General features: G+C 33.3%; 2 protein-coding genes across 5 annotated transcripts in view; one reads left to right on the forward strand and one right to left on the reverse strand.

Annotated features, from left to right (window-relative positions):
• The first annotated feature begins 1,021 nt into the window (after positions 1-1,021).
• hspb12 (heat shock protein, alpha-crystallin-related, b12) lies at positions 1,022-6,722 on the forward strand. 2 transcript variants are annotated; one of them, XM_058744839.1, is made up of 4 exons: positions 1,022-1,153; positions 3,514-3,615; positions 4,662-4,732; positions 6,051-6,722. In XM_058744839.1, exons 1-4 carry the CDS (start codon positions 1,036-1,038, stop codon positions 6,219-6,221), a joined length of 462 nt encoding a protein of 153 aa, XP_058600822.1. In that variant the 5' UTR covers positions 1,022-1,035; the 3' UTR covers positions 6,222-6,722. The 2 variants fall into 2 exon arrangements, with proteins under 2 accessions (XP_058600822.1, XP_058600821.1); XM_058744838.1 differs by having other exon boundaries at positions 4,662-4,804; positions 6,051-6,710.
• A 1,524-nt stretch (positions 6,723-8,246) lies between these two features.
• clcn2b (chloride channel, voltage-sensitive 2b) overlaps positions 8,247-15,528 on the reverse strand; it is a 68,981-nt gene continuing 61,699 nt past the window's right edge. For 2 of the 3 annotated variants that reach the window (XM_058744744.1, XM_058744746.1), the window contains 4 exons: positions 14,050-14,088; positions 13,366-13,470; positions 12,488-12,574; positions 8,247-11,842 (listed from right to left, as the gene is read on the reverse strand). In XM_058744744.1, the coding sequence (XP_058600727.1) occupies positions 11,636-11,842; positions 12,488-12,574; positions 13,366-13,470; positions 14,050-14,088 (438 nt within the window). In that variant the 3' untranslated portion in view covers positions 8,247-11,635. The other variant, XM_058744745.1, reaches the window with a different exon arrangement.

Below are 15,528 nucleotides of genomic sequence, written 5' to 3' on the forward strand. Positions count from 1 at the left end.
CTCTCTCTGTGGTCTCTCATTCAGCGCTTAATTAGACTCTCTTCAGTCCCTCGACAGTGAACGTACTGTACTCCACACCTTTCATTTTGTTTTTCTTATGAATATTTGACTGCTTGACTAGTTATTTTAATATCAAAGTGTTTGTTTTTGCATCTTGTTTGGGTTCTAAATAAAGTTAGTTAACGTTATTTATTAAGTTGCTGTTTGGATATCTTCCTGCTTGAAAATATTATATTGAAATATATATATATATATATATATATATATATATATATATTTTGAAAATCATCACCACTGAGTGTTGAAAATATGGAGGACCAAACCTGTATACATGCATAAACAAACAAACAAAATGAAATAATAATAAAAGAAGTGAATATATGACTTAAAAAAAACAAATAAATAAAGTTTCTGAATTTATTTTTATATTACTTTTTTCCCTTTATTACTCTCTGTATTTATTTTGCAACTTTATTTTTTATTCTTTCATTAATTTTTTATATTTTAATTTTTTATATTTCTTTATGCATTAATTTTTTTTTTCTTGTTTGGATTTTAAATAAAATAAAGTCTATCTATATATGCTTTAACTTGTCAAGTAAAACAATAAACAAACAAACAAATAAATAAAAAATAATTATTTGTAACTTAAACACAAGCATCATTAATCAGTCAGTGTCCAGTAAGACCAAACAAACAAACAAAAAAATCTGATAAATAACAAAAGAAATCATCTATTTATCACTTAAACACTGGCTGGGTTTTCTTGTAGTTCTTTTAGTGTTTCAGTAACAGATTTTGACAGTATGTGTATTTTCAGTAGTTTATCTGAGTGTGATTGTGTGGGTGTTTCTGTCAGGTCTCCTGCTCGTTTGGAGAAGTTTTCCGTGTCTTATCTCTCGGACCGTTACTCCAGGAGTGGATTCCAGGAGCTTCGGCCTTTTATGGAGTGGTCAGAGAGGCCAGATATCCCACAATGCAGTGCAGCAGCTCTCTATATGTCAGCAGAGAGCGACAGCGCTCCTGTCCTGCATCATGGCGTGTCGTTACAGCACGAGCTCCGTCCGCTCCTCCAGCGCCGCTCGACTGCACAGCCGCTTCAGAGAGGAGTCCTCCATCAGCTCCGTCACCGACGAGTCCTGCTGCTGCCAAGGTACATGTCACATGCTTAATGACAATCCTTGAAAAGTTACCATGGTAATCAAGTGTCTTAAAGGTCACCAGGCCATCTAGAGTCTTTTATGGGTTACCAAGGTGACTGAGTGTTTTATAGGTTACCATGGTGATTTGAAATCTTTGACAGGTTACCATGGTGATTTGAAATCTTTGACAGGTTACCATGGTGATTTGAAATCTTTGACAGGTTACCATTGGGATTTAGAATCTTTGACGGGTTATCAAGGTAATTAAGTGTTTTATAGGCAGTGTTGGGCACGTTACTTTAAAAAAGTAATTAGTTATAGTTACTAGTTACTTCTCACAAATAGTAACTGAGTTAGTAACTGAGTTACATCATTATAAAAGTAACTAATTACCAGGGAAAGTAACTATTGCATTACTTTTTAAAAAAAAATTCAAATGTCAAATAACTTTGGATGCCCCCAATATTAAATATGTTAAATTAATGAAATGTGAATGCATATTTGTCATCAATATAAAACGCACTAAGGATTAATGAGCTGCTGGGTTCATGAATATTAATCACGTTGTCTGCGTTCGCTCGAATTGATTTGCTGAAATCAAAACAGGGAGGATAATAGGTGAGCGCCAGCCAATGAGATTGTCGTTTGCGCATTAGTTCCGCCCACAACCAGAGAAACCAGCAGTTCTTAAAAGCTGAAGAATTCCAAAGGAACTCTCCGTTATTTTGACAGAAAAATACAACAAAGAATATCGTTTACATGTAGCGCCTCAATTCTGCATGTTATGAAAGACTCTCTTGCTCTGTATCTTTCTTTGCGTGCGTGTCTGTGAGAGAAAGCGAGGCGAGTCGTGCGCTTCACACTAGAGTTTATGGTACGTCAAATACAGCTACACTGCGCATCCATTCAGATGAACTGAAAAATTAAACTCTAATAATATAATATAGTAACGCCACATTTTATTGTCAGTAACGGTAACGGCGTTGTAACGGGGGAAACAGTAATTCGTTTGATTACTCGTTACTGAAAAAAATAACGCCGTTAGTAACGCCGTTATTCCCATCACTGTTCATAGGTTACTAAGGTTATCAAGAATCTTTTATGGGTTACCATGGTGATTGAGGACCTTTGATCAGTTACCATGGTAATTAAGTGTTTTGAAGGTTACTAAAGTGATTGAGAGTTTTTAATGGGTTACCATGGTGATTGAGAATTTTTGAAGGGTTACCATGGTAATCAAGTGTTTTGTGGGTTACTAAGATGATCAGAAGCTTTTTATGGGTTACCATGGTGATTTAAAATCTTTTATGGGTTACCAAGGTAATTACGTGTTTTATAGGTTACTAAGTTGATCAAGAATCTTTTATGGGTTAACATGGTAATTAAGTGTTTTGAAGGTTACTAAGGTGATTGAGAGGTTTTTATGGGTTACCATGGTGATTGAGAATCTTTGACAGGTTACCATGGTGATTTAGGATCTTTGATGGGTTAACAAAATAATTCAATGTTTTGTAAGTTACAAAGGCAATCAGGAATCTTCCATAGATTACTATGGTGATTGTGAACCTTTGATCAGTTACCATGGTAATTAAGTGTTTTGAAGGTTACTAAGGTGATTGAGAGGTTTTTATGGGTTACCATGGTGATTGAGAATCTTTGATAGGTTACCAAGGTAATCAAGTATTTTGTGGGTTACTAAGGAGATCAGAAGCTTTTATGGGTTACCATGGTGATTTAAAATCTTTTATGGGTTAACATGGTAATTAAGTGTTTTGAAGGTTACTAAGGTAATCAAGAGTCTTTCATAAGTTACCAAGGTGACTGAGAATGTTTAATAAGTTGCCAAGGTAATCAGGTGTCTTATAGGTCACTAAGGTAATCTAGTGTTTTATAGGTTACCATGGTGATTGAGAATCTTTAATAGGTTACCAAGGTAATTAAGTGTTTTATAGGTTGCTAAGGTGATTGAGTCTTTTTATAGATTACTATGGTGATTAAGAATCTTTGATGGGTTACCAAGGTAATTAAGTGGTTTGTGGTTGATTGAGTCTTTTTATAGGTTACTATGGTAATCAAGATTAATTTATGGGTTACCAAGGTGACTGAGAATGTTTGATAGGTTACTATTCTATATACTATTACTATTGAAAGGTATTCAAGTGTCTTACAGGTTACTAATGTGATCAAGAATCTTCTGCAGGTTACCATGGTGATTAATTTAAGGTTACAAAGGTGTTCTGGAGTCTTTTATGGGTTACCCTGGTGATTTAGAATCTTTGATAGGTTACCAAGATACTCAAGAATCCTTTATGGGTTTCCAAGATGATTGAGAGTCTTTAATAAGTTACCAAAGTAATCAAGTGTTTTATAGGTTATCAAGGTGATGAAGAGTCCTTTGGAGGTTACCATGGAAACCATCAGTACACCCGAGCAGGACAGCAGGTCGACTGGAGCCTCGGCGACGACATACAGGGTAAGAGAAGAGTGTGTAAAGTTCACAAAGATCCAAGATTTATAGTTTGTATTTGTGGAGGAAAAAAGTTAGTAAATATCAAGCTGCTGGCAGAACTAAATCTTGTAAATGAGCCGCTGCTGATGATCATTTATTCTCTGACCGGTTTCATGTGAGGACTGTTTCAGATGTTCCTCCTGATGCTCGTTTAGAACATGAATGAATGTGAATGAGAGCTCAGATCAATGATGAATTTCTTGCCAAGTTTGAAATGTGAAACTAGAAACTCATTTGAGTTTTCTTTCCAATGCGTCTGGACTGGAGTGAGTAATGAAATATACTGAGCCTCAGCCATGAATCAAACTAACCACAGAACTGATGCTTTACCTGAGCCATGGAAACACGGAGAGAAGACGAAATAAATGGGAAATAAAAGTGATATAGTGCACTATAAGAAAAAAAATTATAGAAAACAGAAAAGTGAAGTCCTTTAACCATAAAGCACAATGCAATGCAGCAGATGTGTCATTCAAAATATAGGAAACAATCCTTCATAACTTATTCCCCGCCAGCGTTTTTTTTTTAACAGTTTCACAAAACTTTTGTGGCCTCCAGAACTTGTTATATTAATATCTAAACATGCATTATGTCTAGAGCTTCATGCATTCTTTTGTATCAACGCTTCAATGTGTAAGTTTCATAATAAAGCAACTGTTTGAACAAAAGTTTTGATTTATATGCTGTTTAAAGTGTTATTTTACACGATTACACACGCGATCGCTTGTTTCTGCTTCTTCTTCGCCGTGTTTTGATCCGGAGATTCAGTCTCTTTCACAAGATGTGTAACAGCGCCTCCTACCGTATAACAGTCAAAACACGGAAAGACGGGAAATTCTGTCAATGGCAGGCAAAGAGTTATATTTAAGAGTTACATAACTATTTTTACGGACTTATCTTGTAGCGTGTGTTTACAGCACCCAGAACCACGTCTAACGGGTTTAAGAACCTGTTGAATGAGCCTCAGCAGATACTTCTCTCGTGTTTATTTCTCCGCGTCTCCGTTTCAGCTCGCGGCGGTTCCGGTTCCGGTGTGGGCGTGGTCAGGGCGATGGGTGACAGCTACTTCCTGTCTGCAGACGTGAGTGGATTCGAGCCTCATGAAGTGGTGCTGCTGGCCTATAATCAGTGTGTGGTTATTCACGCCGAGAAGGTGTGTGTGTGTGTCTCATGAGATATATTTAGTACAGCATACTAAATATACTTACTGCCATTTTTGGAATATATAAGCTACATGTATGATGATATATTCAGCACAGTGAATAGGCTATACTCCATACTACTATGTTTATGTGATATAGGCCTATATCATATAAATATGTGTGTGTTATCATTGCGATATTATTAGTTTTTATTAATATTTTGAATTAGTTTGTATTTGTATTTTTTATGTTTTCCTTTTCATTTTAAAGTAACGTTGTTGTGTGTTTTGTAATAATAATTATTATTAATATTATTATTATTTTAAATCTGTATAGTTTAATTAATTTTTATTTTTAGTTATTTTTGTACATCAAATTAAAGTAAATGAAAATGAAAAATGTTGCCTTGGCAAGTAGTTGAAATGTATTATTACTATTATTATTATTATTATTAATATTTTCAATTTAATTTTATAGTCATTTAGGTTGTTTTTGTCATTTTATTAGTCTTTTAAAGTAAGTCTGTATAGTTTTTATTTATTTTAGTACAAGTTAAACTAATGAGAAATGCAACTACCTGAAATGTTTTTTGTTGTTGTTGTTTTTTTACATATATTATGGGTTTTGTTTTAGTTTAAATATAATAACCCTTGTGTGTTACAGTACATAGTATATGTATTTTCTGTTCGCATGATGGAATACCCGGTAGAAGTATGTATTTTGTGTTTTATTTTCATAGATATGTATTTGATTTATTTGAAAGAAATTGATACTTTTATTCATCAAGAACAGTAAAGTCATTTATTGTTACAAAATGTAATTTCTATTGCAAATAAATGCTGTTCTTTTGAACTTTCTATTCTTCTGTGAATCATGAAAAATCAAATATATCACAGTTTCCACAAAAATATTGTGCAGCACAACTGTTTTCAACATTGATAATAATCAGAAATGTTTGTTGAGCAGCAAATCAGCATATTAGAATGATTTCTGAAGATCATGTGACACTGAAGACTGGAGTAATGATGCTGAAAATACAGCTTCAATCACAGAAATAAATTACAGTTTAACACATATTCACATAGAAAACAGCTGTTTTACATTGTATTAATATTTCACTATTTTTTCTATTTTTTTTCTTGGTGAGCATAAAAAACATTGAAATCTTGTGGACTGCAGAACTGTTGTGGTCTAGTGTATAATCAGTTCATCACAAACACACTGGTTCTGAGCTCTGACTCTCGTCTCTGGTTTCAGACGGCCGCTGATGGGACTGTTGCGGGCCACTTTACCCATAAGTCTGTGCTGCCGGCAGACATGGACCCGTTATCTGTGAGCAGCTCGCTGACCGCAGAGAGGATGCTGATCATCAGCGTCAGACGCAGAAAATCCTCGTCTTCCACTCTCAAACTCACCTCTGACCTCTGACCTTCCGGGATCTCAACGCTCCAGTCGTTATGGATTGATTAAAAAAAAAAAATTGTCCCTTTTATCCATATTCTTTCATCTCACTTTATTTTCTGTACTGTATATTCCAATACTGTAAACACTTCAGCAATATTGTAAATGTCATGCCAATGAAGTTTACTAATTCTGACTCTCCATGGAGGAGAATATGAATTGCATTGCAATAAATACACACTGCAATAAATATTTTCTTGAACATGAATGCCTGTTGATGAGCCACTGCAGCAAAAAAAAAAAAAAAACAACTTTAATCTGAAAGTAAATGTTTGTGCAAGTAAAATTAATGTATTTTGTGTGAAAAATTTTCAGAGTGATATTTTTGTTCTAAATAAAAATGTAGGTTTTGATCAATTCTGACTGTTTTTGAGCAAAAAGGAATTTAAATTCCATTCATTCCAGTGGAGTTAATGCTGGTAATTCTCAGATTATGCATTTATGAAATTTATGTTTGTATAAATTTCATTCAATGACGCATTCAAATAAAAGTTCTCATGAATATTGAAAATGCTACAAATAATTTTTGCAACCGTTTTGGGTGTGGTTTATATTCATAGTTTGAATTTTCAAAGAATTTCTCCAAATTTTTATGAATAAAAAGGGGGTAAATGCATATTTTTTTATAAATACATACTGAAAACCTGAGTATTTTTGTCTAGTACAAATATATAAAAAAAATGAATCAAGATACATTTACTTAAGATGCAAAATGATTTAAGACAGTAAGTCTGGATTTTATTATTATTATTATTTATTTTTTAGAAAACAAGGCTTTCATTTTTCTTCTCATGTAAATATATCTTCATTTAAGAATGTTTAGATATTTATAAAAAGACAAAAATACAGAGGAATATTTTAAATTTTTTTTTGCAATATAGAGTTTATATAGATATTTACTCTAGAATTTAGTTAGCTTCATTTTCTGTGGTTTCAAATAATTTTGACTCAGAAATTGCTAGTAAATCTCTAGCAAAACCCCCCACAAATTAAAAAGAAACAGGAAGTAATATTGAATTAAACATGAAACTACAAAGTAGAAAACAAACAGTTTAGAAATGTTTTAATGGTGTAATTAGCAGAACTTTAAGCGTTAAGCGTCCGTCTCGTTGCAGATCTGCAAGGACACACTTCTAATGATGATCTTGAGATTTCTGCTCGTGGATGACACACAAGTTAATGTGACAGATGGTGTTTCTGGTTTGTATTCCTCTGTGACTGAAGCGACTCTCGGCTCAAACTCACTCTGGGCTTTATAACCTACTTACCTGAGCGACAGCCAATCAGAATGAAACAACCCGACCAATCAGAAACCAGCATTACAGAACTACTACAGAAAACCACCACCAGAACATATGTTTATGAAATGATGACGCAGGAAATATTAGTTATACAAGTGTCAAAAAATATATATTTAGCCTTTTTTCCAGATCTCACACACTTAGCCACAAGAAGTTGTTGAGAAACATTAATATTTACTTCTATTGATGAACCACTGCAGCATGAAAAACTGATCACTTTTTCATCAGAAAGTGAAAGTTTAGGCAAGTAAAATGAATTTATAGTGTTTGAAAACTTGCGTTGTTTTGTTAGAAATAAATTTGTGGGTTTCATAAATTTGGACCGTTTTTGTGCAATCATGAGAATTAATTATTTAATGATTATTTGTTCTTAAAATTTTTATACAATGATATATTCACATACAATTTCACATCAATATCGACAAAAATATATAGAAATTTTGTGTCATGTGTTTTTTTTTTTTTGTGGTTCATGTATAATTTATTTGATTTAAATTTAATTTAAATTTTTTCTATTTTTAGATTAATAAAAAAAAAGGTTAAATGCAGTAATAACACGGTAACATTAAAAACTTAAACACATTTTTTTAATCTTATCTTACCTTTTGCTTCTCAAGAATGCATCTTGATTTAAGAATGTTTAGATATTTATACAGTAAAACAAGACATTTTCTTTAAAATAATCTCCACATAAAGTCATAGATAGTTTTAATTCTGGTTAAAAACAAACAAACGAAAAATGTTATTGCACAAATACATTATCCTCCAATGACTGAAAACAACAACAATAATATAAAAAAATAAAATCACGGTTTATCTACTTTGTTGATCACATGTAAGATTGTTAATAAATATGATTCTCAATACAACATTCTAATACATGAAATGAAATGGACCACAACATATTTAATAAAGCAGTCATGATTTTGCTCTTTTGGTCCGTTCAGAGTGTATCTTACAGTATTAATGAAGTCTTTTCAGAGATGATACTGGCACCATTTTTGGACACAAAACACAAAACGTTCTCTGAGATGCAATTAAAACGTTCCCACAACGTTCGGTCAACGTTTCAAGACAAGAGAAGAAAAAGCATCACATATTCCTAAACAGAGATATTGTCTGAAGAAGTCAAAAATGACTTGCATTAAATGGAAGTACAAACACAAGAACGTACAAATGGCAAAAAGAAGAAAATATTTAAGTTAATATGATATTTTAAATATATTAAAATCTGTAAATCTACATGAATCAACAAAAATAAGCCTCTTCTCCACCGGCGAACAGATTAAAGCTTATTGGTCAAATTTGTCAGTTAAGAATCAGAATTAAATAAACTCATTTCAGTTCCAATTAAAACGATCAGCTGATGAAACGAAACATTTATAAATCACAACAAACATTTACAACAGTGAATAAAATACTCTCAGATTTCACTTTTGTTCTATTCGGCTGTTGTTCGTGGAAATGCATGAATACATTTGCAGATGAATCTCACAAAACCTGTCAAGACCACGACTGTGTCAATATTTCACCATAAAATCAAAAGAGAGAAATAAGAAATCATATTTAGCCGAAATGAAATGCAACCCAGGACCAAAAATTATTAGTATTTAAGTATTTATAATTAAGTATGTACAGCTGCATTTGTTATTTTTGAAGTTTCGTTATTCTCAATAATGATTTTCATTTCTCATTACATAATAATAATAATAATAATAATAATCATCATAATAGTACAATTACTAGTCATAATAATACAACGTACATCAATACTATTATGACAAATATTTTCTTTTCTGCAATGTAAATTATATTGATAAACTTAAATTATTTATATACAATAGCTGTATGTTGTTTTTGTATTTTTCATTATTCTCAATGATGATTTTCATTTGCAAACTTATTACAAAAAAAAAAAAAAAAACGGATACTAAAATTACAAATGTGGTGTTTAAATACTATAAATAAATAGTTTTTTTGGTAACGAGAATTCAAATGAAAATAATCATTGAGCATAACAAAACTCTACAAAATATAAAAAATATATACATCATATATACATAAGAAAAACATCCAAATACATTATTGTAATAAGAATTTAGAGGAAAAATATGAAATTGGAAAAAAAAATTTTTCACAATGCAAAGAAAAAATAATCTTAATGTTCAAATGGCTCAAAATAAATGGTTTTAAATATGAGCTGGATGAGTTCTCGACACGTTTTGTGAAATTCATCATAGACATTTTAAAATACACAAAGTTTCTGCCAAAGATCCAACAACAGAGAAAAAGAAAGAGACGGAAAGAGAGATTTTACTGTCGGATGTGTGTTTTCCTGCAGCTTTATGCCCAAGTGCTAAACCCATCAAAAAGGGCATCACATTCTCCTCGATCAATGGAAACCAGTGGGAAGGACTGACCTTTGATTTCCCAAAATATATATATATATATAAAAAAAATGAGTGGTTACTTCAAAGCAAACATGTTTAAATTCTCCAAAACCTCTAAACCTCACCATTCATTTGTTCATAATTTGACTATTGTCAATTCAGATGTTGTTGCTGTGCTGAATGTTGACTGTGATTGATTTCACCTAACCGTCCTCAGTGCAAACATGCAAAAAACAAATGTGCCAAATCGTTCAAAAAGGCACGTTAGTGTCATTTCCAATAGAGAAAGCAATAAAAAGTGCACATCCTTACATAAGAGTCTGCGTGGGCGAGATTCGCTTTGTCTGACATTGACCAGATAACATACGAGTGGTTTGGCTTCAAACGGTGACTGAATCTTGTGTTGGAGATTCTGCAAGAGCAAAAAAAGTCTGAAACACTGCGGTAAAAAGAAAATCACTCCCACTCTGTCTCATTCTCTCCATTGCTCTGTTCTCTCTGCCACCTACTGCGTCCGCCTACAGACCCGCTTTATATAGAGGAGAATCTAGTGCCCACCCGCGAAAAAAACACACAGATGAAGAGCTCCGAAACAGGGAATGAAAGGTAACATCTGAAAGGTAAAGAATTGAAGAATTGCGAGAAATAAAGTCAGGATTGCAAGAAGAAAAGTCACAATTGCGAAAAAGTCAGTTGTGAGAAGAAAAGTCGATTTCGAAAAAAAAAAAAAATTACGGAAAATTCATAATTGTGAGAAAAAAAGTCAATTGCGAGAAAAAGTCATAATTGCAAGAAGCCAACTGCATATAAAAAGTCATAACTGAGAAAGAAGTCATAGTTGCAAGAATAAATGTCATACATACGATGATGATTGCGAAAAAAGTCAATTGCAAGAAGAAAAGTCATAACTGCGAAAAAAAAAAATCAATTACGAAAAAAGTCATAATTGTGAGAAAAAAGTCAATTGCGAGAAGAAAAGTCATAACTGCGGAAAAAAAAAATCAATTACGAAAAAAGTCATAATTGTGAGAAAAAAGTCAATTGCGACAAGAAAAGTCATAATTGCCAAAAAAATCATAACAAAAGTCATAATTGCAGGAAAAAAAAATTGTGAGAAAAGTCATAATTGTGAGAAGAAAAGTCATACTTGTGAAAGTCACAATTGGGAGAAAAATCGTACATGCGAAAAAAAAGTCAATTGCGAGAAGACATAATTGCGAGAAAAAAAAGACGAGCGATAAAAGTCAAAATAACGAGAAAAGGCCAATTACAAGAAAAAAGTAATAACTGTGAGAAAAAAAAAAATCATAATTACTAGAATTGTTCAGAATAGCGAGAAAAAAGTCCATTGCGAGAAGAAAAGACAAAACTGCAAGAAAAAAAGTCATAAGTGCGAGAAAAAGTGAGATATAAATTCCCCAATATAAAAACCACGAGACATCAGATGAAGCGTTCAAACAGATCTTGTGCATCACATTTCTTAAAAAGTGAAAAAGGGAATGGTAGGTAACGTCAAAAATGAAATGATCTGTCTCTTTCTGCAACAGACACACATATAAACAAACGCACACATACGCACACACACTCGAGGAGCCTCGACAGAGTCCAGATAGTCCCTGATTCTCCAGAAGGGAAAGTGGGTTAGTGTGGGAAGACCGGAGGATTTTTGGATGCGAGCGTCGGCCGCGGGTCACTGCGACTTGTCGTCCGAGTCGGAGGCGTTGGGCTGGTGTTCTCGGGGAATGCTGATGCTGGTGTGACGATCCCAGAGTTTGTGGAGTTCAGTGGCTTCGCTTTCGCTGCTTGTGCCGCTGGTGCCGCTGTCTCTGAAACTCGCCAGCGGCGGACGAACCTTCACGCCTTTCACCGTCATCGAGCCCTCGATGGCTTTACGCAGCTACAGCACAGAGGATTAACGATTAACAGACACATTAAACTGATCAGAAGTGACATTTATAATGTTACAAAAGACTTATAATCGCAAACTTTTGAACTTTCTATTCATCTGTGAATCCTGAAAAATAAAATGCATCACGAAAAGCATGAAAATATTGGGCAGCACAACTGATAATAATCAGAAATGCACCAAGGATACAAAAAATTAAAATGAAAAATAAAGGTAATTAATAAATTAATAAAGGTCACAATTCTGGATTTTCTTCTAAAAAAAAAAAAAAAAAAAAAAAGAACGAAAAAATTAAAATCAGAATTGCAAAAAAATATGTCAGAATTGTGAGTAAAAAAGTCCAGAATTGTGAGATATAAAATTCAGAATTGCAAGAAAAAATTGAGAAGAAAGTTGTAACTGCTGGAAAAAGTCAGAATTGCAAGAAAAAAAAGAATTGCGACTTTTTCTCTCACAATTCTGACTTTTTTTCTTACAATTGTGAGATATAAACTCGCAATTCTGAGAATATATCAGTCTTTTTTTTACTCCTCAAAACTGGACTTTATAACTCGCAATTGTGAGTTTAATTTTTTTCACACTGAAGACTGGAGTAATGATGCTGAAAACTCAGCTTTGATCACAGCAATCTCTCACCTCTCTCAGTGAAACTACTCCTATAAGTCTCCCGATGCTGGTGACGTAAGCGTGATCCAAACCCAACAGAGAGAAGATGGTGTGAGTCTGTCAGAGAGACGAGAGAGTCATCAGGCAAACAAATAATATGTAGTATAATACACACATTTGTTATAATAATAATGCATAAATTGTAGTGCTTTCATGCACCAAAAACATTCACACTGTTGTTTTTCATGACACTGCAACATTGCAAGAGGAAAATGCATAAATTAAGCTACATTCTGACCACACCCATGCACACAAAACACAGATCAATCAGTGAGTGTGTGGATAGAGAGATAATGAGTGCGCATGCAAGAGCAGAAATCTGTAGAAGGATGACTGGACTGCATTAAATGCTGTACTGGTATATATGGTTTATGAGGACACTTCCTGTGTCCCAGTAAAACAAAAGGCTTAAAAAGAACAAAACATACTAAACGGTGTTTTATGAAATTAAAAAATTGCAAAAGGGATGGTTTAGGTGTAGGGTTGGTGTAGGGTGATAGAATATACGGTTTGTACAGTATAACAACCATTACGCCTATGGAGAGTCCCCGTAAACCACAAATTCAAGTATGTGTGTGTGTGTGTGTGTGTGTGTGTGTGCACCACCGCAGAGCGGGTCTTAATGAAGACTTCTGTGCTCTTGCCACAAGTGAGTTTGCAAATGCAGACGATAAATCCAGTGTCAGCATATATGTGTGTGTGTGTGTGTGTGAGAGAGAGAGTGTGTGTATAAGGTTAGGATCTATACGAATGTAAGCTCTATCGACATTTTTAATAAAGGGCTCTACACACACACACACACACACGCGCACACACGCGCACACACACACGCACACACACACACACACCTTGTGCAGTGAAGTGCGCTCCACCAGCTGGAAGGGGGCGGGGTCAATCTTGCAGCTGTTGAAGTTCACCTGCTCGTCAAGCTGTTGCTCCTCCCACTCTTCAATCTGCATTCACAACCAGAGACGGTTTATTGACTATTTACTTGTCATTTATGCATTTTTTATTCTTTAAATGTCATCAATTTTATATTTCTTCATCAATGACACTGTATTTCTGTCTATTTGTGTCTGTACATTTAAAATTCTCAAATACTGTATAGCAATTAAAAAAATATTGTAATATGTTAATATATGGCAATATGGATTTTTTATTCTTAATACACTACAAATTTTTTTTTTAATTATGTTATTTAGCTTTGCAGTATTAATACATATTAATAAACATTATGCAAACATAAATATTCAATAGTAAATATAGCAAATATGAACTATTAATATGTAAATATAATATCCACCATTAGTAAACATAGCAAATTACATTATGTGTATATCTATATTTAGAATGCCATTCTTTATGTCAAGATTGAACTTACATTTCAGCATAGAAATCAATACACTATTGACAATAATAATTGATGAAATTATACTGTGTATTTTACACAGTCCGATTACAAACGGATTATTAGTGTGCATCTAAACATATTTTATGAGAGCTTTTCACTATTACATCCGCAGTGTCCTCACCTCGCCAAGAGTCATGTCATCCTCTGCGTCTGGATCCTCCTGAAACACACACACACACACACACACACACACACACACACACACACACACACACACACACACACACACACACACACACACACACACACACACACACACACACACACACACACACACACACAGTTGAAGCACTTTGCAGTAACATTATATAAGAAACATGACAAGCCTAAATACAAAAACCCCCTTTCCAGAAACGTACAGGCTAGATAGACTGTGAATAGAGAATTTACAGTGTTCTGTTTGTCCTTTTCACATCTGAATTTGTTTGGGTGTAATATACGAGTGTGTGTTGATGGTTTGTAATGCTAATATGTTGTGTCGTCTGATCAATATCTCTGAGCGCCGCTTTGGCAGTCGACAGATTAGAGTTCCTCTTCCTCCCTCTTCATCTCTCTCATGCTAAATTTAATCGATGAGATCAGCCTGCAGTTGCACTTCTCTCTGTACAAGTATATCACACACACACACACACACACACACACACACACACAGATATTGGCGTATAAATCTTTGCAGCACTCTCTACGCATTAATAAAACATCCATCCATTAGTGCTGGTTTCTGTAGAAATGTGAGCGTAATGTAATGAGCAGACTGAAGGCCTGCGGGTCTTGCTCTTTTACCACGGTAAAACCACTTACTGCACAACGACCTGAGCGAGAGATGTAGATGTAGAAATGATGTAGGTGTTAAACGTGTTTGACAATTGAGATTTTTACAATTTTTCCTGTTGCTTCGCACCGAAACGGCTGGAAAAATTTGCACTGCTTTCTCTATTTTTAATATTTTTAAACATACATAATTCAATCAACAAAATAAGAATCAAAGTAGCAAGAGCCATATAATGTTAACTAATGTAGTTAACGAAAATAAAAAATAAAATTAAATATTTAAAAAACAAACCAAATGAAAAAAATTGCAAGGCTTTGTCTTTTTAAATTCATTTTTAATTTTATATTATATTATTTAGGTTATTATAGAAATTGTTGCCGGAAAACAACAATTAAAAAAAATAAATAAAAAAAATAAACTTTTTAAACATACAAAATCGGGCATTTTTGACAACACAATCAGCAATTAAAGTAGCAAGAAGCATATTAACTAATGTAGTTAACTAATGTTAATGTTAACAGATGGAACCCTATTGTAAAGTTTTACTGTAATCTATTTATGAAAACAATTTGAACTTAAAAATAATAAATATAGTAAAAAATTAATTCATAAAAAAATAAATAAAAAGAGAAAGCTAGGCAAATATTTCCAAATATATATATATTTTTGAACTGACATAAATAATAAATATTTTTCTTTTTAATTATGTTATATTATATAGGTTACTATTGGAATTGTTGGCACAAAAAACATACATAATTTGGTCATTTTTAACAACAAAATCAATTAATTAAATTTAAAATGTAAAATAATAGAGAGAAAGCCATG

Source organism: Onychostoma macrolepis, chromosome 15 (assembly GCF_012432095.1).
Source record: "Onychostoma macrolepis isolate SWU-2019 chromosome 15, ASM1243209v1, whole genome shotgun sequence".
Taxonomy (NCBI): Eukaryota; Metazoa; Chordata; class Actinopteri; order Cypriniformes; family Cyprinidae; genus Onychostoma; species Onychostoma macrolepis.